This window comes from Coptis chinensis, chromosome 1, assembly GCF_015680905.1.
Source record: "Coptis chinensis isolate HL-2020 chromosome 1, ASM1568090v1, whole genome shotgun sequence".
In the NCBI taxonomy this organism is placed as follows: Eukaryota; Viridiplantae; Streptophyta; class Magnoliopsida; order Ranunculales; family Ranunculaceae; genus Coptis; species Coptis chinensis.
In genome coordinates, this window is record NC_141456.1 from 17,593,455 (window position 1) to 17,619,638 (window position 26,184).

Consider the following 26,184-nt stretch of genomic DNA (forward strand, 5'->3'; position numbering starts at 1 on the left):
ACAACGATAAACAACATCTCTTTTTCTCTCTTTGTTTTATACTTTTGCAACGTTTCATGTTTAATCTCATTTCTATATTTCTTTTTTGACAGATGGAAACACATTTAAGAAGCCACGTCGCCCCTACGAAAAATGGTTTACGTTCAAAAAGAGAACTATATATATATGCATTGAGTAGGATTAGAAACAATGCAAGAAATCTATTAACATTAGATTAGAAAAATCAACGTAGGATATTATTTGGTACGAGGAATGTGTGAACGGGAAATTAGCTAATGATCCAAGAGAGTTAATGAGACCATGTTGTAGTTATTTTTTAGTCATTGAGGAATTATTGCTTTTGATAGGCGTTGCGTTCTGGTGGAATTTCAATCATGATGAACGTGTCAACGAAAGCGTATATAAACAAGTTTTACTTTGTGCATATCATACTATAGAAGTCTTCATTCAAGTGAAGAAACAACTACAAGGCATCTATTTTTCTGTAGTTGTTAAGTGGTCTGCTCTGACATTTTCACATTTTAATTATTTTTAGTGATGTTGTTGCTTCATGGTGATCTCCTATGTAAAATACAATGAAGGATGATTCAATTCCATAGCATATATTGATATTTATTACCATTATTAAACAACATTGTGTATTTTGTATTGCACTTTGTTACCTGTCTTCTGGTACAATAGTCTATTTTTTAGCATTTGATATTTTTCATTTTAAGGGATGATAAGAAACATTTTGCAGAGTTTTACAAGAGAAGATGTTGTTTCCTTTAGGAATAGACAAAAACATTGCCATCACTCTCAGTCTCTTTGCCTCAATCAACAGCAAGGTTCATTATTAATGTAGGATTCGGTTTTGATAGGCATTTCGTTTGTCAGGAATTTCTCTTATGACGGATGCATCAACCAAAGTGTAAAGAACAAAGTTTAATTTTGAGCATAGCTGACTGATCTGCTACATTCAATTGAAGAAACAACTACTAAGCGTTTACTTATACGTAGTTGATGCTCAACTTAGTTTTATGTAGTGATTTGGTTGTTGTGACTGAAGTTGTTGCTTCATAATGGTGAACTCCTTGTTACACCGATATAGAATTAGGGGCTGAGCCAAGGGTGGCGAAAATATGGTAGTTAATGTCATATATTCATATGATAAAATTATAGCACACATTTATATACTATTTCTGATGATTTACTGATGCTATTCATGGATCCGTGCATATTCTGATTGCTCAGTAAATTCTGGATAGAGGATTTGCTTGAACTGCATGTCTTCTCCTGTTCTGCCTGTCTCTGGTAAATTCAATCATTTAACACCCAAATGATTGAGAAAGAATCAAAGAGTGTTTTCCCATAACCAGAGAAGTATTATTTCCTTTTGTCCTATCTTCTCACTTTTCAGAAGCTATTAATCTTTGCGTGAAGCTTTTTCAAGAGCTAAAACAGTGAATACAAAGAGAGTACAAAGACAACCAAGTTTGAAGAGAAAAGAAGAGGGTTGGATTCACTGAACTTGCCTTTAACTGGCCGTTTTTAAAGGAATAGGTGGAGAATAATCAGGAGGTTGGAGAATGATCTGTCGAGGCTAAGATATTTTGATCAAATACAAACTTATTAGCGGACGTCAGTGAGGTGAACTCCATCCCACCTATAAGCAAATTGATTGATCTTTGCATGAGCTCCGAAGTAAGATTTGTGTGCCATTCACTGTAAGCTTCTTTCACATTCAGTGTCTGTTGTAGTTATACTTCCCACCATGTCCACAACAAACTCTCAAAGGGTTCTCAAATCCTGCAGATGTATAGCATATTAGTAGATGACCACAAGCTTGCAATATTTACCGAAACAATGAGAGCTAAGACTTTCTCTTCACAAAACGAATTTTGCAAAGTTCAAATGAACACTTTGATCGAATTTATGCCTTGTGGTTACGCGAAATGGGTTAACGTGTACTTGACTGATAAGTGAATACTTTATTATACATCAACATTTGTTATTCCTGCCAATGGAAGATCTTTCCTTAGATGAAAAACGGCGAGCTTAAATTATGAGTTAAAATACAGAGCGACAGCAATGAAAGGGCCAACTCTATCAACCAAAGACGTATGGTAAGCAGGCAGGCAGCCAACTGGACCTGTGTTGTGGATCCAAAACGATCTTCCTCCTTCATCATAGACACCTTTGTGACTTAGTGCGCTGCACAAAGTCCAATCTCTGTAATGGTTAGATCCTTGATAAATACTGAAAGACTGAACAACATATTTTGTCTAAAAAATATAAATATAAATTCAGTGCTTTTTGGTGTTTTACTGTCGAAAATCGAAATAGACTAAGTCTTTAAGCTGCAGGTGTCCCTGGGCAATATGTTTGTTTTCAGGTATATTTCTTGGATCAAGCCCCAGTATTAATTCAGAGCAATCCAGCATCAGAATGTAAAGAAATTAGCCCATTATGGTTGTCTGTGGCTTTGCAAAGGGGAATCTATTTATTGTCCATTTTCTATTATCGCCAAGGGAACAGTGAACTTTTTTTTCGATAGTCAAGGGAACAATGAACTAACTCTAAGAGTCTAAGGTAGAATGGGCGATGTATCCCCAACTTGACCTCAACTGCGCAGCTTTACCGCTCATACATAACCTATGCTTGATGTTTCAATTCCAATAACTCAAGAGAACAGATAACTAATGAGGATTAGGCAAATTGGACATTTAAACAATTGTTCTTGTCATCGTTTCGTGTTGAGTAAAACTATATGTAAATTGGAAGTCACTCGCATGCGAATTTGCAATGTAAAATCATGCTTCGAAATGTAAGAGCTTCTGTTTAGAGACGCAGTGAGGACGACTTAGTTTACAAACCTTAAATAGATCACAGTATTAAACACTACCAAGAAATCGAATCACAACTCATCATTCAACTAGTCAACTACTCAAGTTCTCTATACCACAGTAGAGATGGCCACACATTTTACCCATTCTCATCAGGGTGATTACTTTATTCGTGCTCTTGAACTCTCTTCTGCATGTTAAAGGCAAATCATCAGATGGTCCTAAGCAATGCGTGATACAGTGCAGAATGGAGGAATTCACATGCCTAAAAAGCTGCAACGGACAATCCGTCCGCGCTTGCGCTGTTAAATGTGTCGCGGAGAACTTTCAGTGCATCCACAAATGTTTCGGTGGTGGTGGAAAACACCACCAGGCCCAAATCCGCCAAGTCCAAAATCGCCTGGTCCAAAACCACCAAGTCCAAAACCTCTAAGTAAGCGACATTTGCAGAGTCTAGCAGTAAATCAGTGACGCAGAATGTTATGCTATACTCTTCATGGTTGAATGCCTACTCTGTTTGCTAATTGTATGTTTTAATTTTGGTAAAGTGACATTATAACATAGGAGAAAAGTCACAATACTGATAGGTCTATAAGCTGAATTGTATGTTTTTTACAACAACCGACAAGATTTGATTATTTATGGACTAAATAAAAAAAAAATAGTATCCTCTATTTATTGCGATGATATCTAAGTTCCTTTGCAGTTTTATACTTTGCAGTTTGCAGTTTGCAGTTTGCAGTTTGCAGTTTGCACATATATTAATACTGAATAGACATCAAAAAAAAAATTCAACCAGACCTAATCCAGTTTTAAGATTCAAACACTCTTCTTTGAAGTTTGAAGACATTTTAATAGCAGAAGTTATAAATCATCTGCCAATTTGATTGTCACGTTTTTTAAGTCAATAAATATAAATATATAATATATTATTAGAATATAGAAAAAGATCTACTGTATCTGTCTGTAGGTGAGTTGAGAGTTGAGACACTCATACACTTCTGTCGATATCAGTATATGGTGGATCCTTTAAGGCGGTACACTAAAAGCAGATATGGAGAGCAATAAGAGCCACTTTACTTTTTGAAGGCAAATTTTGCAACTTGCAAATGAGGTGATAGGCATGGGCCCAAAGGACAACGTTCTTCACTTCTAGAAAAAGAAAAATGAAAAAAATGAACTGCCACATTGTCCACGCTACACTCACCTTTGCCTTCCGTACACGTCTTCTTTTAGCTTATCCCAATTCTTTTGTCGATCAACGACACCTACGGCCAGTATTCATAGTGTTCGTATTATTTGAGTATTTCTGCCGTTGATCACTGTATCTAATTGAGTCATATTGGGCCATGTTGTCTATTGTCATTATCAACAACTATTTGACTAATGAAGTTTCTTGAGTATCTATCTAAATTACAGGCCTACAAAACTATCCACACTTGGTGTTTGAGGTTTGGTTAGAATTTTTCCAAGTGTTTGGAGTTTGGACAAAGTCGGAACCAAATAAGACTTAAGTCGCCCCACGAAATTCACTGAAAATGGTGTGTTGGATGACTTATAGATCAGGTGTGTGATATTGTGGACTTGGGAATTTAATTATTAATACAAGGACTTGACCATCAATATTTGCAAATGAACTACTACTAGTCTAATTACAACAACCGGTACGCCAAGGCTAGCAATTTGACGTCTCATTCGAAATTTGACTAATAGAGATCACTACAAGGAGAATTAGCTTAATTAACACGGTATTTTGATGGTTTTTCCTCACTTCAAAGTAGCCTCTCGACTGGCCGACGACTAGGTTGTCAATGGGTTTGATAATCCGATGACCGATTCGAACTAAACCAATAAAAAATAGTTTGGATTTTGAAAATTTAGTTTATTCTTCACTGAATTGATATGATGTAATTTTAATAATATGTATGGTAATTTTAATAATATTTATAATTAATTTTTATATAGATTTTATCAATTGTGTGTTAAAAATTAATTGATTTGATTTAGAATTTAATTGATTTTATAGTTTTGATTTTAATGGGTTTGGTTTCGGATAAAATATAATATTATTTGTTTGGTTTCGAATCCAATTTCTTTATTGCTTCAGTTTCAGAATTTTTAGCGTCGGACCCAATCGATCCATTGCCGACGGGCGACGACTACAAAACTGCGAGATTAGACAATTTGCTTAACCATCTTATGTGGTTCTTGTATTTTATGACGCAGACTTTCCAACAACGTCGGTATCGCATGATTAAATAGTTCATTTGGTTCAAGTTCCGAAGTACCTATACGGAATGAAGGCTGTTTTGGGTTAGACTTAACCATGGGCTATACCAGAAACCGGACCCACAGTGGCACAACCCTATTTGGTCAAACTTTCATGTATGATGCATTACCATTTAGCTTGAATGGATAAAACCGTGGTCTCACAACTCGCAATTAACGTCACAGTGTTGAAGCCGTTACTCTGCGTATGGTGTCATGATTCAGCCATACAGTGCAGCAGTGTACTGTTAATCCAGGTTTCGTACATACATCGGATAATGTGGCTATGCCTGTTCCTATTTCTTTACTACTCTGGAGAAAGAACCTACTACTCTGGAGAAAGAACTGAGCTTTTAGTGCATCATAGAGTTCGGAATCTTTTAGACTTTAACCAATTAAAGAAAGTGCACCAGTGTTCGATATTTATGACTTTATCACTCCAACGATGTCCACTGCTCAGCTGTTCTTACACCTCTACGCTACCACAGAGGCACAGACCACATAATGGTCAAACACGCCAAAATTAGGTGCAAAATCTGTTCTGAACTTCTGATACCATAAATCAATGAGCGCTCATAAATCGATTCCGTCGCCACTGGACAACATGCATCATTGTGAAGATCAGTTGCTGCTCCAGGAGACCATGAACATATAAGATGTCATCGAGCCCGTGTTCGTGATTCCGAACTAAACCCCGGAATTCCGCCCAATATTTTGGTTTTTTAAAAAACCAGAATTTCAAATATAGAGTTGAAATATTGATTATTTTGAAATTAATCTAAATTCTAAATATGATAGAAGTCGAAATTTAATGAATTTCAATTTTTAAATTTGTCGAAATTCCAAAAATTCCAAAATCCATAACTATGCATGGAGCATGGTTAACCAAAATTAAGCGATCTTCTAATATGGAGAAGAATATCGCTTCTCTCAAAAGTTGAAATTGTGAGAAATCTCAACACTCATACAGTCCTACTACTTAGAAATCACTACTAAAATGCATAACTAGTAAATTCGTGGACGGCAAAAATTTGATACGGAAATTATTTGTCAAAATTTTGAAATTTTGAATAATAATACGTTTAAAATTCGACAAAAAAAAAACGAAAAAAACGCCAAATATACAATTCGTCTTATATACACATATAATATGAAAAAAAATCGGATACACTTTCTTGCATTACAAGTTTAAAATATAATAATTTGTCAGAATTGCTCATTAACTACACATACATAACTCAATTTTTAATTTATATTTACTTGTTAATACTTTAGTTCTTCGATATTATTTAGGTATGAAAGGTTCTAACTTAAGTGGATTTTCAAAACCTTCAATTTTGAAGTTGCATCATACCTTTTATAGTACGTTTTTTTTCATTTGAAAAATACGAACCTTATATTATTCAGCAATTATAAGCTTGGATCATAGAATTCGTGTATTAATTCCTAGGTTTGAAACGTTCGCCTTATTATTCATATTATACGTAAAAATATATAAAACGTGTATAAAATGGATATTAAACGCGAATTTACTAGCTATGCTAAAATGTAAACAGAATAAGTGTGTGGACATGCAACTGTTTGCTGTCCACAAGACCTCAGCTGTTGATTGGTAAAGTGGCTGCCCGAAAAATCTATTTTACTGCCCAAAAAAACTGTTAAACTGTCCGAAAATAGATTTGACCAATAGAAATGTATTGTTTGTGGACAAATCTGTCCACAAATTCGGACTCAAATGTAAACAAAGGATAAAAAATACCAATGTATTTCGAGTGAATATTTATGGTGCATGATTCATCACATATCAAATTTATATTTATTCGTTATAATACCATACAAAACATTTACTATAACTAGTATGCTATTTTGTTTATGGTTGACTGCGTAATTGCATTCGAGTGTTGATGCCCGCAATTCCCTTATTGTCCATACATCTCTAACAAGTTACTTCATATCAGATTTTATCGAGACTTTAATAGATTGATATTTGGGAAAATGAATTTGTATGCTTCTAACTTTAGTCCAATTTACAAAAAGTGCATACAATTTTTTTGAACAAAATGGGTATCATAGATTTCAATTGTTACAATATGGGTACTCTGTCTACCATTCAAATTAACTAACAGATCAGTACAATTTCTTTAATTGGTCTAAAGTTTTTTGTGAATTGGTCTAAAGTTGGATGTCTATATATTCATTTTTTTTTTTTTCTTTTGTTTTTTTTTTTTTTTTTTTTTTTTTTTTTTTTTTTTTTTTTTTTTTTTTTAATTTTTCTTTTCGTACTAATTTTTTTTTGTCCAAGACAGAGTGCCTACATTGTTACAATTGAAATCGAGATGCCCGTTTTACTAAAAAAAGAAGTTATATGCTCTTTTTGTGAATTGGCCTAAAGTTAGATGCCTATATATTCATTTTTTATATTGATATATTTTGAGCATGCATGGAGTATAAGAGAAACAACAAACTCAGAGAGTCAAGAAAGTCAATGAAGACTCAGCAGAATTGGACAGCTCAACTTAAGTTAGTTAGTCTGTTTAGATTATGTTAAGATTTAGTTATTTAGTTTTGTTTAAGAATATGACAATAGTCAATTGTAAGAAAATACTATATAAGAGAACTCTGTAACAGTTTTACATAATGAAATAAAATCATTTAAATTTTCTATTCTCAAATCTCATTATGGTATCAGAGCCATTCTTGTTTAACAGCAAATCACCATTAATGCTTCGATTCAAATCTTTCACTTCCGCAATAAAGTTCTTTTCTCATTCTTTATAAGCATCATCATTTAATCATTGTTCTTTGATTGAGGTACTCAATTTCACGTTCTTTCAGTCAATTTGATCAAATTTATCAATTTTGTTGCACTATTTTTTTAATATTAAATCATTTCATTAGTTTCTACCAATTCAAAACTTCATATCATCTGCTCTTCATTCAATTTGATATTCAAATCATGGATGTTGTAACAATCGAAACACTCACCGCACAAATTACCCAATTACAAGCTCAACTTCAATCCCAAATTCAACAACAAGCTATAAACTTACCATCTCCTACCTCAAATTAGTAATCTTGTTCCTGTGAAGTTGAATCATGAAAATTATCTTGTCTGGAAACAATTGTTCTTACTAGTTGTGAAAAACAATAACCTTCTTGGTTTTATTGATGGTACAAATGAATGCTCATCAAAATATACACTTGATGATGGTGGAAATGAGACCTTGACTATAAATCCATTATATGTGGAATGGAACAAGAAAGATCAAGTAGTCTTGATTTGGCTCGATGCAACCATCTCAGAGAGTTTACTGCCTTACATTGTTGGTTTGCCAACTGTAAGAGTTTAGAGAAAATATTTTCAGTGTTTTCAAGAGCTTAAATTCATTAATTGAAATCAAACTTTGAGAAGACAACAAAAGGAAACAAGAGCATGACTGACTATTTGGCTCAAGTAAAGCTTCAAGCAGATGGACTTGCAGCTGCTGGAGCTCATATAAATGATGGTGAGCTTGTGTATCAAATCTTAAAATGGTTAATTGAAGACTATAAACCATTCACTACATCTATCAGGGTGAGAAATGATGGTATTAATCCAGATGAACTACATGGTTTATTGTTAAGTGAGGACTTAGCTTTGGATGATAGTCAAAAAGTTGTTAGTTCATAACCAACCACTCATGCTTTCTTTTCAATGAAGATTCCATCTTACAATCACTATACTCAGAATTATTAGAACAACAACAAAGCTTTAACAAGTCAGAATTATCAAAGGGGCAGAGGTAATGGTAATTGTAATATAGGAAGGAATTGTGGTAGAATTGGTTATAGAGGAAATTATGGCAACAGTAATGGAAATCACAACTCATCATATTATGGAAATGGATCAAATTACAACAATGGATCAAATTATAACAATGCAAGTTCTTCTTCATCAAATGAGAATTTCAGTTATAGTGGCAACTCTTTCAATGGAAATGGTAACAGACTTATATGTCAGATCTGCAGTAAAGTGTGCCATTTAGTTGTTGACTGCTATAATAGAAATGAATTATGCTTTCTTTGGAACAATCCCTCCACCACGACTTGCAGCCATGGCAACCTCTTCATATCAGTATAATGATCAAGTTTGGATTGCTTATTCAAGAGCTACAAATAACATGACCTCAAACTTATCTAATCTTTCCTTGCACTCAGATTACAATGGAACTGACAAAGTGCTCGTTGGCAATGGTGAATGTAAGCAAATCAAACACACTGGTTTTACTTTTATACACACACCATTATCTAGTTTCTAGTTAAAAGACATATTACATGTTCCTAGTATAGCACACAATCTATTATTTGTTCACAAATTTGTCATAGATAATCATTGCTCTATCACATTTACTCCCACATCTTTCTTTGTGAAGGATCTTACATCACAAAGGATTCTTTTCGAAGGACACACTAAGGGTGGCCTCTATCCTATCTCTTTCAAGTCATGCATAAAAAATAATCAAATTCCTACAACTTTCATTTGCAATAAAACATCTTCTTCACTGTGGCACATGAGATTGGGACATCTTGCTCAGCCAAGTTCTAAATGCACACAAGCTCACTTTTGGAGGCCCTCCACAGCTTTCAAATTTCTGCTCCTTTTGCCAACTTGGCAAGAGTCACAAGCTTCCATTTGTCAACTCTCAACTTGTGGGGACCTTCTCCCATTTCATTTGTTTCAGGATTTAAGTTTTATATTAGTCTTGTTGATGACTGGTTTAGGTTATGTTGGTTTTACCCCATTTGTAATAAATCTCAATTTTCAGATGTTTTCTCTGTGTTAAAAAACAATGTACAAAACTTCTTTGACACAAGAATAAAGTCTATTAGAACTAATTTTGGTGGTGAATTCATAAGTCATAGATTTGAACATTTTCTTCAATCATGTGGAATAACACACCTCTTTTCATGCCCACACACTCCACAACAAAATGGGGTGGTTGAAAGAAAACACTGCCACATTGTAGAGACAACAAGATCCTTAATGGCTCATTCTGGTGTTCCCATGGTGTATTGGGTTAAAAATTTTCAAATTACTATTTACTTAATAAACATACTTTCTTCTAAAACCTTACAAAACATGTCTCCCTACCAAAAACTTTACAACCAACAACCAAACTATCCTTTTCTAAAAGCTTTTGGTTGCACCTGTTATCCATGGCTCAAGCCATATGTCAAAAACAAACTTGAATTCAAATCCAAACCCTATGTTTTTTTAGGGTATATCACTACATCAAAAGGATACAAATGCTTAGACCTTACTAATAACAGAATATCTCTCTCAAGACATGTCATCTTTAATGAAGATGAAGTCCTATTCAAAACCCAATCACTCACAAAAACAACTCAAAATCCAACTCAATCCTCATTAGCAGTTAACATTCCTTTGTTCTACTCTTCACCTATTTCCTCTACAACTAATTCTTCTATACCTCCACCATCTTCTACTCCTCTGGAAAACCAACAACATGAATTCCCAAATAATTTTTCACCTATTACTTTTGATCAACCATCACCCCTGTCTCCAACAATAATAACAACACCTATTCATCAAACTCAAAATCAATCTAGCTCCCTTAAATATTTCTTTGTCAGACCATCAAACTACTTCAAATGAAATTCATTCTCCTTCCCATTATCTCTTTTCTGACAATGCTTAAGAGTCAGGGAGTAGAGAAACAATAGAATCTCTCCAAGTTACACAACATCCACCTATGCCAATAACTCATTCTATGACAACAAGGTCTCGAAATGGTATTTCTAAACCCAAGGTCATTTTTACTCCCTCAAAACCCTCAAAATATCCTTTACCAACATCTCTCATCATTGAACTAGAAACACTACCAACTACACCTACATGAACCTTGTTGGAAATAAATAGGTGTTTAGGATCAAATACAAACCTGACAGTACCATTGATAAACACAAAGCTAGACTTGTAGCTAAGGGGTATCATCAACAAAAATGCATATACTTCTAAGAAACCTTTAGCCTTGTGGCCAAACCTGCAACAATCAAGATCATCTTATCCATTGCTCTTCAATATGATTGGCCACTGAAACAACTTGATGTTAGTAATGTTTTTCTTCATGGAAATCTAAAAATACATGGTCCAACCTCTTGGTTTTGTTGATCCCACTAAACCACATTATGTTTGCAAACTTCACAAGTCTCTTTATGGTCTGAAACAAGCACCTCGTGCTTGGTATGAAAAACTCACATGCATTCTATGGTCTTGGTTTTCATTTTTCTAAAGCTGACTTCTCTCTTTTCATAAAAAAAAAAAAAAAAAAAAAAAAAAAAAAAAAATCCACTATCATTCTTCTTCTTGTTTATGTTGATGACAAAATAATTACTGGAAATTCTATTTCTGCCTGTAATCATGTCATTGCTGAATTAAAATCATCATTCACCATGAAAGAACTTGGTGACCTAAACTACTTTCTAGGTCTTGAAATTCATAGAGACAAAACGTCCATGTTCATATCCTAAACAAAATATACTTTTGATCTTCTCAAGAAAACAAATATGAAAGATGCAAAACCCTACAACTCAGCTTGTTCCACAACAAAACTTGATCCTCTTTCTACTCCACTTCTTGCTGATCCCAGTGAATACAAATCTATAGTAGGTGCATTGCAATTTGCAATATTTAACTTAGACTAGACCAAACATATCTTTTAGTGTGAATCAGGTGTGTTAGTATATGCATTCTCCTAGAGTTCAACGCTTAACTGTAGCCAAGAGAAGTCTGAGGTATTTGAAGGGAACAATACATGATGGTCTTATTTTCAAGAAGAGTTTCACAAGAGATTTGTGCATACACAGATGTAGATTAGGCTGGGTGCCCAGTTGATAGATGGTCTACTACAAGTTTATGTATTTACATGGGGTCTAATATTATTAGTTGGTGTGCTAAGAAACAACAAACTGTAGCCAGATCTTCAACAGAAGCTGAATACCGAGCCCTTGCTCAAACTGCTACAGAAATTTCATGGATGTGCATTTTGCTCAGGGATCTCAATTACACACTACACAAACCTCCACTTGTCTTTTGTGGAAATATCAGTGCAATAGCACTCTCTGCAAATCCAATTTATCATGCAAGAACTAAGCATGTAGAAGTGGATTATCATTTTGTCCAGGAAATGGTAACTACTAAGTTACTTGATATATGTTAGATATCTCTACACCTTGGATCAATTAGCTGATATTTTTACAAAAGTTTTGTCTTTTACAATATTCAAACTACTTAAAGAAAAACTGTCATTCCAATCCTCTCCCTTCAGTTTGAGGGGGTGTATAAGAGAAACAACAAACTCAAAGAGTCATGAAGGTCAATGAATCCTCAACAGAATTGGACAGCTCAGCTTAAGTTAATTAGTCTGTTTAGATTATGTTATTTAGTTTTGTTCAAAAATATGAAAGCAGTCAATTGTAAAATATTATATAAGAGAACTTTGTAATAGTTTTACACAATGAAATAAAATCATTTTAATTTTCGATCCTCAAATCTCATTATGGAGGACCATAGACATAGACAGTGGCGGAGCCAGGGTACACCCTGGCATACCCTCAACATTCTATAAAAAAAATTATAAATAGTTATCACTTGAGATTTAATCATTGTACTCAACCCCAAAAAAAAAAAGGCCCAAACAAACAATAAAAAAAATAAATAAATAAACACACACACACAACAATTTGTCGTTGATCACTCTGGATTTCTACTAAGCCACTAGCTTACTCGTGTGTTTTTTTTCAAACAATTAACATCATTACACGATTTTATTTTCAGTTTTCTTTCATCTCAGTAAAGATTTTCCTAGCGTAAATTATATTCTTATTGAAGGGGTCATTACAAAACGTAGTAACTATTAGGGCCACAGTTTATTAGCATATATACTATATTTGTGAAAACGGTTTTAGGTTTTGAAGTCTGTTTTAATGAGAATCTCTCTTATTTTGGTGTGTTGGTCGTGGAGTTTCATATGTAATTTTTTTTAATCCATATGCATGATTGTTATTCTCAGGTGATCTCAAGTTTGGTGTATATAACCTCAGCTTGTATTAATCCAAGCTTACTCACTGTTAGTTGATTCTTTCCAGTTGGATACTTAGATTTGTAGAACCAAAGGATTCAATTTAATTCAGTGTATATTTACTTGATTGAATTCTAAAGAAATTACAATTGTTTATATAGAGTTTACAAAATAGGAAACAACACAATTCAGTGGCTTGAGAAACACGGGGCGAGGGTCGCGCTCAATCTACTGGACATCCCGAACGTCTGAGAACGGGTCGTGCTCTATACTCACTATATCGGTCGCAATTCTATACAATAAAGCCGAGAATACTGACTTTCACTCCCTAAAGTTGGTGCATAGATGTCAATCATGCCCAACTTGTCAACTGAGCTGTCAAACACCTTGTGGGATACACCTTTGGTAAGAACATCAGATAATTGCTCCTCAGAGGTTACAAACAGAAAATGAATAACCTTCCTATCAAGATTTTCTTTAATAAAATGACGATCAACCTCCACATGTTTTGTCCTATCATGCTGAACTGGATTATGTGCAATTTGAATGGCGGCTTTATTATCACAAAGTAAATCCATAGGTTTTTAAAGTTCGAAGCCCAATTCCATAAAGACAAGATTTAATCCATAACAATTCACATACTCCCCGTGCCATACCTCGAAATTGAAAACCGACTCGATCGGCAACAACTTTACGCTTCTTTACTACGCCAAGTGACAAGATTTCCACCGACAAAAGTGAAATATCTTGATGTAGACCGTCTATCATTTTTATCACCCTAATCTGCAGACGTGTATCCAACAATATCCAATGCATCATACTTTCCAAATAGTAAACCTTTGCGGTGCTTTTTTCAAAACTTCAAGATATCTGAAAAGATGCATCCATATGTTCTTCACTAGGACAATGCATAAATTGACTAACCACACTCACAAAGATAAACAATATCAGGTCTAGTATGAGATAGATAGATAAACCTTCCTACAAGACGCCGATACCGCTTTTATCAAGTAGGAACTTGGTCGAATGAATGGCGAAGCTCGTGATTCATCTCAATGGGTGTCTCCCCATCGGGTTTGCAATCCAACATCCCGGTTTCAGCAAGCAAATCAAGGACATACTTCCTCTGTGAGAGTGAAATCCCCTTTTTAAACCTTGTAACTTCAATACCCAGAAAATACTTCAGTTGTCCTAGATCCTTCATTTCAAATTCCTTCGACAAATACTTCTGCAATTCATTTATTTCCTTCGGATCATCTCCTGTAACGATCATATCATTAACATACACAATTAGAGATGTAATCTTACCATCCTTGTGTTTGATAAACAAGGTATGGTCAGAATTGCTCTGTTTGTACCCAAAAACTTTCATTGACTATGTAAGTCTTCCAAACCAAGCTCTTGGAGACTGTTTCAGGCCATACAAAGCCTTCTTCAGTTTATACACCTTTCTAACATCTTTAGGATGGTTCTTCACACCTGGAGGCATATCCATGTATACTTCCTCCTCCAAGTTCCCATTCAGGAATGCATTCTTCACATCAAGTTGGTGCAAGGGCCAATCTCTATTTGCTGCAAGTGAAATTAAAATCCGGACTGTATTGTTTTTCGCTACAGGTGCGAAAGTCTCCTCGTAATCAATTCCATAACGCTGTGTGTATCCCTTGGCAACCAATCTCACCTTATATCTATCAATAGTTCTATCTGCATTAAGCTTCACGGTAAACACCCAACGACATCCAACAGTCTTTATTCCAACAAGCATATCAACTACCTCCCATGTTACATTCTTTTGAAGGCCTTCCAATTCTTCATTCATTGTTTTTTTCCATTTTAAATCTTTCAAAGCATCCTACACGTTACTAGGAATATATACAGTAGACAATTGATTTATGACAAGTGTATGGGTTTCAGAAAGGCTATGGTTAGACATAGAGTTAGCTATAGGGTATTTAGCATTGGCTTTGATGTCTGGTTCATATTGTTTCTTAGGAACTCCCTTACTAACTCTTTGTGATTGTCTAGGTTCAAGACTTTCTACCCCAACAGACTCATTAAAGGTTATAGGAGGTACTTGAGGCGGAGCATTCTGATCGAGATATTCAGTTATTGATGTAGAAGGGGAAATGTCGTGTACTACAGTTTCAGATACATCCGGATCATGTGCTTTCGTCTCTCTCTTGCATGTGGATCAATTTCTCGCCGCCAGAACTTCAAATCGTTCCTCCAAGTGTTCCGATTCTCCAAAGACATCATGATTCCCTTCACCGCCACTCTCCCCTTGAAGGGAAGTCTGGGAAACTCTCCCTGAGTAATATGGGTCTGATTCATAGAATGAGACATCAAGAGATATATACATCTTGGCATTAATCGGATCATAACACCTATACCCCTTCTGAAACTCAGTATAACCCACAAAAATACACTTCTTTGCATGAGGATCAAGTTTACTTCATTCTGGTTGTGGGATATGAATATAAGTTGTACATCCAAACACCCTAGGCTCCAAGTTAGGCATAGATGGGATGAACAAAAGTGTATGGAGTTTCTGATAAAGATCCTAGAACTCAATTACCCGTGAGGGAGTACGGTTGATAACATAGGCTATTGATTTCACTACTTCACCCCAATGGGATCGAGGTACATTTATGCCAAACAAGGAAGCACGAACAACCTCCAACAATTGCATGTTCTTCCGTTCGGCTAAACTATTTTGTTGGGGGGGTACCAGAATTGGAGGTTTGATGACGAATTCCAATTAATCGGCAAAATTCAGACATTAGGCCATTCACAAATTCTCCACTATTATTAGACTGAAAGACCCTGATAGATTGTTGATACTGCGTCGCCACCATTTTGTAAAAATCAGTAAATATCCCATATACATCACTTTTGTTTTTCAGTAACGACACCCACGTCATGCGAGTGCAATCATCAATAAAAGTCACATAATATCTAGTTCTAGAAAATGAAGAAACTTTGGCAGGACCATAAACATCAGAATGAATTTTCATAAAAGGAACATGACATCTATTAATACTTGGTGAATATGAAATACGGTGGCTCTTGGCCAGTTCACAAATGTCACAATGAAACTCAGACTCACTAACAACTGAAAATAATTGAGGTTGCAACCTCTTCAAATAACTAAAAGATAGATGACCTAACCTACGATGCCATAACCACACAACTTCTTTTGCATTCTCGACCCTATTAACCTGATTAGCTTGACCCAGAAAATTCTTTTGTTTCTCGCCAGTTTCTGTCAAGTCCAAGTAGTACAATTTCCCCTTTCTAATGCCATAACCAAGAATCTGTCGAGTCAGAATGTCCTAAAAAACACAGAAAGATGGATAGAATGTCACAGTACATGCAAGTGCGAGGATAATTTGACAAACAAACAATAGGTTATAAGCAAGGGATGGAACAACTAAGACATATTCAAGAGTGAGGGTTTTAGATAACTCAATAGACCCTTCTTCGCTAACCGGAGTTGGAGTACCATCAGCAGTAGAAACAGCGGTCTGAGGTGAAGGTCTAAGACTTTTCACAAGGTTAGGGTCATTTGTCATATGGTCAGATGCACCTGAATCAATTATCCATGTATTATTCGAAATAACCTTACCATTCATATTTGATTGCGCGACATTAGCCAAAGCATTGTCTCCATTCACAACATTAGCAATGGCGGCCTTGCTTAAATTCTTTTGTGGCCTCTTTGAGAAGTCCCACCAATCAGGATAACCAAATCACTTCATAACATCTCTCTTTGCTATGACCCAAATCTCCGCAAACACCACACTTTTTATCTGCCCATAGATTTGATTTACCTTTAGGATGGCGTGGAGGACCAGAAAAAATTAGAGGAGTTGTCTTGCTATGAACTGCCAAGACAGATGATCCAGTTGATACAGAGCGCCCCATAGCCTGTTTCTAAGATTGTACCTTACGAATGTAAGCATAGCTTTATTCCAAGGAAAATTTAGGTTCTTTCCGAAGGATCTCTCCACGCACCTGATCATACTCCTAATCTAGGCCACGTAAAAACATATGAACACATAATTCTGGACATCATGGACGTTTCATGGACTACAGCTTCAACACTGTTATTCTGGGGGGTCACCCTCTGATCAATCTCCTGGAACATAGCCACCAATTCGTTGTAATTGGAAGGAATAAGTCTCCCATTCTGCTTCGCTTCAAAACACTTTGTATTCAATTCAAAAATTTGAGTTTCATCAGAGTCATCATAGAAGGTCTTCTCCATAGCCTCCCAAATATCTTTTGCAGTAGGAAGACGAATATAATAGTTCATAAGAGAAATTTCCATAGAATCAATAAGTCAGCTTTTTACCTTTTCATTATTTGTTGCCCAAACTTCATATTCGGACGAATTCATAAGCGGTTCAACCTTTGCACCAGTCAAATAACCAAGCTTTCCCATTGCTCCAATCCGCATCCGCATGAGAGGAGCCCTGATGGTATAGTTGGACTCATCTAATGGAACAGTTTTTGGGAACGCTGAGTTGTCTTGTGGGGTGTAGTGGTGATGAATGATGCTTGAAGAATTGTTGTCAGATTCAGCCATTGAAGAAAAAAAACAAACAATTTAGGTTTTTGAAGAAAATAAAAAATAAAACTTTGTGAGAGGGGTTTAAGATTTAAGGATTCAATAATGGGTTTAAGATTTAAGGATTCAATATAGCGGATTTCAATGGTTTGGCTCGGATACCATGTAGAACCAGAGAATTCAATTTAATTCAGTGTATATTTACTTGATTGAATTCTAAAAAAATTACAATTGTTTATATAAAGTTTACAAAATAGAAAACAACACAATTCGGTGGCTTGAGAAATACGGAATGGTCGGGTCAAGGCTGGACATCAATCTCTGGACATTCTATACACACTGGACATCCCTATACACAAAAACAAAAAAACAAAATCTGACTTTCTACAAAATTCCTCCAAAGTACTTACTATATATACAGTTTAAACACTGAAGCTGTTTTCATTTAAAGGGAAATAGAACTGAATTTCATTATTGTTGCTTGTGTACACAGGTGAAGCATGTTAAATACTAAATACAATGAGTTATATCAAAAATTTTACTTTTGAAATTAGGATTTTGTACATCTGTGTATAGCAAATCAAGTTTTAGTCTTGAGAAGTAATAATATTATTTTTTTTAAAAGACTGGTAATATTGATTGTATTCGAATTGTTATTTTTTTTTCTTAGTCATATATATATATATATACTAGAATGGTGCACGTGCTATGCACGTTTTTCTATCTCCTCTCATCCTATCATTTCTCTTTTCCACATGTCCATGTATCCCAACAACTTTTTCTTTTTAGATCTTGAAATTAGGTAAATAAATAAAAAATAGAGGGGCAAATAACAAATGACGAAGTAACCAAGAGTTACATAAAAAATTAATAAACTACTGTTGTGGGACGGTAGCTAACAGTCGCGTTCTTTAAAGTATTTTAGATATGGTTCTCTACGTGTGATTTGTGTTGGACAAAGAATGTAAATATGGTGGGTCGGGGTTGGCTCTACTGACTCAATTTCCTGGCTCCGCCGCTGAAACATAGATTCTTATATATATTGGAACCAGCAATACCAACTTAATTTTAAATGTCCTGAATTCTTGTTCACTTTTGAAATCTTTAATTTAATGATGGTCCAGACTCCAGAGTATCCAGTATCCACTATGAGTGTATGAGAGATCATGCAATGTATGTATGTGTGAAATTTGATGGCCGACATGAATCTGTATCACGAAGGGCGACAGTAACTTGGAGGGTTGGAGCATTCAGTGAGTATGAGACAGAGGGGACCGAACGAGGCAGCACGGATGTCGAGCTAAGGTGGGACCTTATTACCCGTATCTCTGAGTATTATAGGGCATAATGACGTTGGATACTATGTATCTTTCTTTTCTGCGGAAAGACTGAAAACTGCTTTATTTTTCTGTCCATTACAAACCTTGGGGTTATACAGTTATAGTAATACAGTATTTATGCAGGGGTTTTCGGTAAAAGTGATCTCTATAATAATTTCTCATCTTGAATATTTTAATGAGTTGGTGTTATTTCTACACTCGTCTTAAAATTCTATTGTTTAGTTCAATTCTTTTTCACTCAAAATCTTAAATATAGGGTGATGTCGGATCGGATTGGATAGATGGTTTTCAGAAAAATTTTCAATTATTTTTAGACGGTAATATTCTTTTCAAATCCAATTTAATTATTTTTTGGATGATAATTTTTTTTTCGAATTCAAAAAATTCAGAAAATTAGAATTTTTTTGAAAATTTCAAAATCTGCAAAATACAGAAATAAATTAGAAATTTAAATTATATAATCGGATTTTCTTTTAGGATAATTATTTTTTATCCAGTTAATATATTCATTTAGCATCATTTTAAAAATGTATTAATTCAGTAAACAAGTTAGACTTTTTAACACGTTTATTCAACAAGTTTTTTATTCATGTTAATGCAGTAAATAAAAAGATGGAAAAAATTAAACATGTACTAGAATGACAATATTGATTTTTTGAAATTATGAGAGACAATATTCTATTTCTCTAAGATTTTTATTTGGCTTGTAAACTATCTATAGTTTTAATTTAGTAACGATATAAAATAGACCACTATATATTAAAAATTCAGAAATTAATCGAAAATCGAATCGGATCGGATTTTGAAAACACATCCAAATCCAATTATTTTTTAATAAAATTAGATATCGGAATACAAATATCACGGCCAAATTTAGAAAAATATTGAATTAGAATTCGGAAAAATCTACTTAAATCTCAATAATCTCAATGAATGAACTATAAGTGATAAAGTTAAACATTATTTTTCATAAATCAAAAGACTCCCTTGACCCCTTCAAACATCCCAAAATACCTGCCCCTTTCTCCAAGTTAATAGACAGCCTAGCTATTGGTTTACGTCTATCGTTGTTGAAGATGTGAAGGACTGAAGGGCCTCTTACATCTTAAGTGTGGAATCATTCGTATGTCGTTTTCACAAGAAAAGCTTGATTGTCCAAAGGAAGATCTGTTTTCTACCTCTTTAATAAAATAAAACGGTCTCCAATAGGTAAAAAACGTTTGTCCATTACCAAATGTATAACGCCATTGTCGAAACGCCCAAAGATTGCCCAACATATCCCCTTTTTAACTTGTTCAGTTGTTTGGCAATGCCAAAATATATGATCATATCGGATCAATTACTTCTGATTTACAAATTAAAGGTTTCGTAGTTTTGGCTAACCGTGGAATTTTGACACAGGACCAATTTATGATCTTTACCCAGCAGAGCTTCTGACTTTCTAAGGTTCAATAAGAAATGAAGGTGAATATAAATCCACAGTTGACTTTTAGAAGTAAATGTAATTATGTAGATCCTAAAATCCAGGCCAAATCTATAAAGCGTAAAGGGTTAAACAGCAAAAGAGTTTGCTCCACTCCAAAGTGTGATATCACTAGTATGCCCCACTTCAATGTCCGAGTGTATTGTAATTTCACTAATTTGTATTACACTAAAAAATCTGCAAATAAGGTGGGCGAAATTTGAACAAATACACAGTAAGTTGAGTGGGTATTAAACAAGCACTAATGCACCATAACGTTTGAAGAATTGAAGATTTACTTTCCTTTCCAAAATGTCAATTAACTAACGGAACAAAAGGGAGTTCTGATATTTTTACAAAATGAAAATAGAAAAAACCAAAATTCCTACAAAACTCCCTTCATTTTCTCCTAATTTCCTTTTCCCTCCCTAAAGTTTTCATAATATTTCCCTCCAACCCTCCCATTAACACTTTGAGCTAAAGAAACAGTTCAGACTGTAACAAAGTATAATAGTTAGCAGTTTCATCCTCAAATTCCCACAACCCATCGCACAAAGCAAACTCAAAACTCCCGCTACCACCATCAACCCCATAACATTCTTCTTCTTCTTCATTTACTCTGACGTCATCACTATTTGGAATACCAAGCTCATCATCAGAAGCTTCAAGTAAATGTCTAATAACCCTTTCTTTCTCTCCTTCATCTTCTGAAGAAGAATCTTTGAAAGAAGGTGAAACACTTAAGCTAGTAGGGGTGGTAGTTTCTAAATTTTGTTCGGTAACATGGTCAGAAGAAATTTCTTGCTGAAGAGTGGTTATAAGAGAAGAAAGATCTTGGGTTGGCTCTTCTTCATCTTCTTCAAGAAGTGAAAGAATTTGGTTATAACTAGAAGAAGAGGAAGAAGAGTTATGTCTCTTGGACTCAACTTCTTCTTCATCATCATCTTCTCTAAGGCGTTTTAGTGATATGGTTTCTGCCATAATAATGGACGTGGAGAAAGAAAAGTATAGTACTAGTAAAAGAGTAGAAAGACGAAAGGGTGCCTTGAGGAAAGAGAGTGGGGGTGACAAAGGGATTATATAGAGGGAGAAGTATGGGGGGATGGGAGTGCACCGGTCAAAACAAAGAGATAAAGAATGAGAGAGAAGGAAAAGGTCTATTCATTCATTATTAATTTATGAGGGAGAGAGATCCGGAATGGTGCCGAACGAAATTTAAAGAAAAAGCTAAAAAATTGGATGAGGCTAGGCACAAAAAAGAAAGGTTTAAAAATAAAGTTGATGTGGAGCCAAACCCGAGGTGGTGCGTTTCACAATCAATGGACAGTGGGTGCTGCCCATTTCTCTCATTTTTATCTTCTCGTGAGATATTTGAGGCAGTCGTAGTCATTGATGGTTGGGTAGTCACGGGTCTTTTGTGAAGGTAGATATCTTGGGAAAACGACACAAGGGATTTTTGGGTTTTGAGATAATGTCTAAAACTGGGATGAGAAATTGGTCACTTGGATTGGAGGGAATATAGGGGGCCGATATATCGGGGATTTGGAGCTACCTGCTCAACTGGCCTGCTACACCTAACCCTATTTAAGATCTTGTATAGGTGCTACACGAGTTTGGAAAGAAACAGCCTTTGGGATGGTAAATTTAGTCATTTTTCAACAGCTTCTGTTTTTGTATCTACTATTCTACTTCACAACAAAATTATGATTTTGCCGACGTGGTATTATGGAGAAAGAATCCTTTTATTGTTGTGGAATAAATTGATTCGGTGGCAGTATGGCACGCTTGCTAAAGCTACAACAAATGACATGTGCTAAATTTAAATAGGAAAAATTTGTGCCATACCCTAACGACGACTGCCTGTCCTACAGACCTCCATGGCATTGGATTTAATTAGGCCTTGGCACAAGAATTTGATATTTTACTACGCTGACTAAGAGTGCCTTTGTTTTTTTTTTTGAAAATTCAATTTTTCTAAATTTCATAATCATTCAACTCTTTGTTAAATATTTTCAATTAAAATATTTTTTGAATTTAATTTGACAATAATATTTTATATTCCGATATTTGAAATTTTGATATCCAAAGTTCATAACTTATTTTTCAATTTCTTTTCTCACTTAAAAAATTAATTTTTTTCACAAACGTCTAAAATTGGATTTGTTTTCAAAATCGGATCCATTTATAATCTCAAATTCCATCACTTGTTCAAAAGCCAATATTTTCATTTCCATATACAAAGTTCTCAATCACTTATATTCATATAATATTAATTTGTTTAAATCTATTGGGGATAATTTATGATATTACAACCTTTTAACAACTCCAAATTTTTAACCAAAACTATTATGTTTCTTCTTTATAAAATGAACTTCTTCCTTTAAAAACGATAATATAAAATGAACTAAGGACTAATTTTTTTTGTGGATGGAAGAACAAATTCAATGATGGTGGAGCAAGATTTTAAATTTTGACTTATACAAAAATTATTACTCAGGTTTGAATATGTCTGAGTTTTAAACTGATGTAAAAAAAAGAAAAATAAAAATTGTATCGGTCGGTCGGCTTGAGAAATTAAAAAAACGGCCGGATCGAGGGTTTTGGATAATTTCATAACTTTCTAAATGATTTTTGATGAGTGGTTTTCTTTGATAAATTTTTTTTTTTTTGAAAATTCAATTTTTCTAAATTTCGTTCGGATATTTTTTCGAATTTGACAATAATATTTGTATTCCGATATTTGAAATTTTGATATCCGATTTTTCCAAAAAATAATTTAAACGGAATTGGATTTGTTTTCAAAATCAAAATCGGATCCTATCCGATTTCCGATTAATTTTCGAATTTTTAATATATAGCTAGCGGTCTATTTCATATAGTTACTAAATTAAAACTATATATAGTTTAAAGACCAAATAAAAACTCTAGAGAAATAGAACATTCTTTCTTTCACAACTTCAAGAAATTAATATTGTCATTCTAGTACATGTATAAATTTATCCCACATTCCTATTTACTGAATTAATGCATTAACATAAAGAATTTTTTTTCTGAATGAACGTGTTAAAAGGTCTAAGTTGTTTACTGAATTAATATATTTCAAAATGATTGCTAAATGAATGTATTAATTGGATAAAAATTTGTTATTCTAAAAAAGAATCCAATTATATAATTCAAATTTCCGATTTACTTCTATATTTTGCGGATTATGAAATTTCTGAAAATTTTCTGATTTTTCAAATTTTTTTGAATTTGAAAAAATGATTAGATTGGATTTGAAAAAGATATTGCCATCGAAAAAAAAATTGGAAATTTTTCCGTAAACCCTTTATCCGATCCGAAGTCACCACTAACGCTGAGAATATAGTATGATACTGTGACCTGACGATAGTTTGTGATTTGGAACGGAATCTTAGAATTCTGCTGAATATTTTGGTTCTTAAAGAACTTAAAACAATTACGTAAGGGTAAAAATTATACAAATTTCAAATTTTGTTCGAAATTTGGAATTCCAGTAATTTCAAACTCCTAAACTATAGACCCGATTAATCATTAGTTTAGTCCTTCATACCGTTTATGATTAATGATTAATCAGTGGGAACTCATGTGTAAGAAGGATGCTCCCGCACATTGAATTTTATTTTAGAAGTATGATATTATAGAAGGGGAGGGATAGAGGCACATTTTTATGCGCACATTATAGTCATATTGTAAATTAATCCAAGTAAAATCATGGACTTAAAAGTTGAATTAAGGGCTTATTTTTTGTAGATATGATTTCCCCACCATGGAAAATATGCTCACAAAAATTCAACTAATTCAAAGAAGTCTAATATTAAAATATGCTCACAAAACTTTTAGACCGTTAGATGAAAAATTCAAAAATGAATACAAATGAACACTAATTTTTACATGGTTAGATATATCCAAATATTATTATTTTTTGCGAGAATGATCTTTATGGTGGGGAGATAATTTCCACAAAAAACTAAGCCTTAAGTCATTTGTATGTTGAAAATATGGCTATAATATGCGCATAATGAATGTGCCTCTATCCTTCTCCATTATAGAAAGTCCATATTGTTTAGCAAAAAAAAAAAAAAAAATAATAGAAAGTCCCTATCCCTAATGTTTTTCTTTTCTCTTTCCAGAGAATTGGCACATATCTCATATTTCCTACTAGATAGATGATATATTTTTTTTATCTATTTACTTTTAGGATTCTACAAGTTAAGATAGCTTGGAATGCTGAACAGTAGATTTTGATGGTTATTTTTTTTTCGATAATTGACTTCCTTTTTTAGATGGTTAAATGTCTCCTGTTAAACACGAGTGGGTCTAAAGAAAGACAACATAGAATAGTATGTAACACCCAAAGATGTACATTCTTATATTCTTCGTTTAATGAATACACTAATTATATGGAGATTGACTCGTATAGTTTGAATAAATCAAAAGAAGAAGGAAAAAAAGCTGAATTAACAAACGTGGATGGAGGACATGTTCAAGGCTTTTGGTTCTTGGGATTTAAAGAAATTTAAAGAAAGTAAGAACGCATAAGAAACGATGCTATCACGTTCTTGGTTCCTTGCCCACCCTCGTCTTTTTCCGATTTTGGGTCTAAAACACCCACAACCCGTTCATTAAAAGCTTTATTGGATGGTGCGCATTTCTCCCACGTGATAGAGTCATTGATGCGTGCACTATGGGTAGATGCGTCTTGTTTGCTATCCTTTTTGTACTAAAAAATCACCTAACCTTTAATGCATGAACATGCCGTTCAAGATAGTTTTTGTTAATTTTATTCTTTAGGAAAAATGTCTCAATTCTAGAGAAATTTTACAAGAAACAAAGCTCCCTTAATACATCTCTGACTCATTTTTTCATGAAGAAATTTTGTTTTCTACAAAAACAACAACTACGACCGAATATGATGGGAATGCTTCACCATATTGGCATTATTAATCTTTTCCTAATGGCGGAGTTAATTTGAAAACTCAATTCGTACCCAGTATTTAGTTCCATTCTGCTGACCGACACACTGCGTTGTTGAACCAGACGGCCCAACCCAGACTGGACCACAGAAATTATTATAATTTAGAAAATGAATAAATGAATGGAGTAATGTTTAGAGAATGATGGTTATGAAGTTTTTCTTTAGCTCTTGGCTATATATGGTTCAGATCAGAATATCAGATAGGTTTTGGAGCTGGTTTAGTAAACTAATTTTTATTAATCTGATCTTTTATACGAAAAAAAAAAGGTCCGCTAGAAATGCATGTCTAATATGCACATACCCCTTATTGTTCTAGATTATATTATTAAGTTTTAGAGTAAACCTAAGATCTATGTTGTTGGGGTACTGTGAACTTAGGATCGTAGCTATTTCACAATTTATATTTAGAAAACGCAGTTTCGACTTTCAAGCAGTGTTTAGAAAACTGGATCGGACTGGTGGTTGAACCGGGGTCCGACAAGAACCGTAAATTTTCGGTTCGGTTCAATTAAAATTTGAGTTTATGGTTGGACTCTCGGTCTAAGTTTAAACCGTGGTTGAACCGGCAAACCGGTTCAGCTCTAAACCGGATCACCCTTATATTTTTTTTTTTTTTTTTTTTTTTTTTTTTTTGAAAAATTG

The 26,184-nt window shown here is 34.1% G+C and overlaps 1 protein-coding gene, 1 long non-coding RNA gene and 1 other non-coding gene across 3 annotated transcripts; 1 reads left to right on the top strand and 2 right to left on the bottom strand.

Annotated features, from left to right (window-relative positions):
- Positions 1–539: 539 nt before the first annotated feature.
- On the top strand, positions 540–680 carry LOC147522615 (small nucleolar RNA snoR137). The gene has a single exon (XR_015206384.1). It is a non-coding gene; the product is annotated as a small nucleolar RNA snoR137 (small nucleolar RNA).
- Positions 681–1,111: 431 nt separating this feature from the next.
- Positions 1,112–3,447, bottom strand: LOC147522616 (uncharacterized). The gene is made up of 2 exons (XR_015195473.1): positions 2,132–3,447; positions 1,112–1,788 (listed from the first exon to the last, which is right to left on the bottom strand). It is a non-coding gene; the product is annotated as an uncharacterized LOC147522616 (long non-coding RNA).
- A 17,377-nt stretch (positions 3,448–20,824) lies between these two features.
- LOC147522617 (uncharacterized) lies at positions 20,825–22,255 on the bottom strand. The gene has a single exon (XM_086594382.1). The coding sequence runs from the start codon at positions 21,525–21,527 to the stop codon at positions 21,024–21,026; it is 504 nt and encodes a 167-aa protein (XP_086450508.1). The 5' UTR covers positions 21,528–22,255; the 3' UTR covers positions 20,825–21,023.
- Between the last annotated feature and the right edge of the window lie 3,929 nt (positions 22,256–26,184).

What these genes read in the sequence shown, in the direction of transcription:
- LOC147522617 (XM_086594382.1), bottom strand. Translation starts at nt 21,527, where the DNA reads ATGGCAGAAACCATATCACTAAAACGCCTTAGAGAAGATGATGATGAA.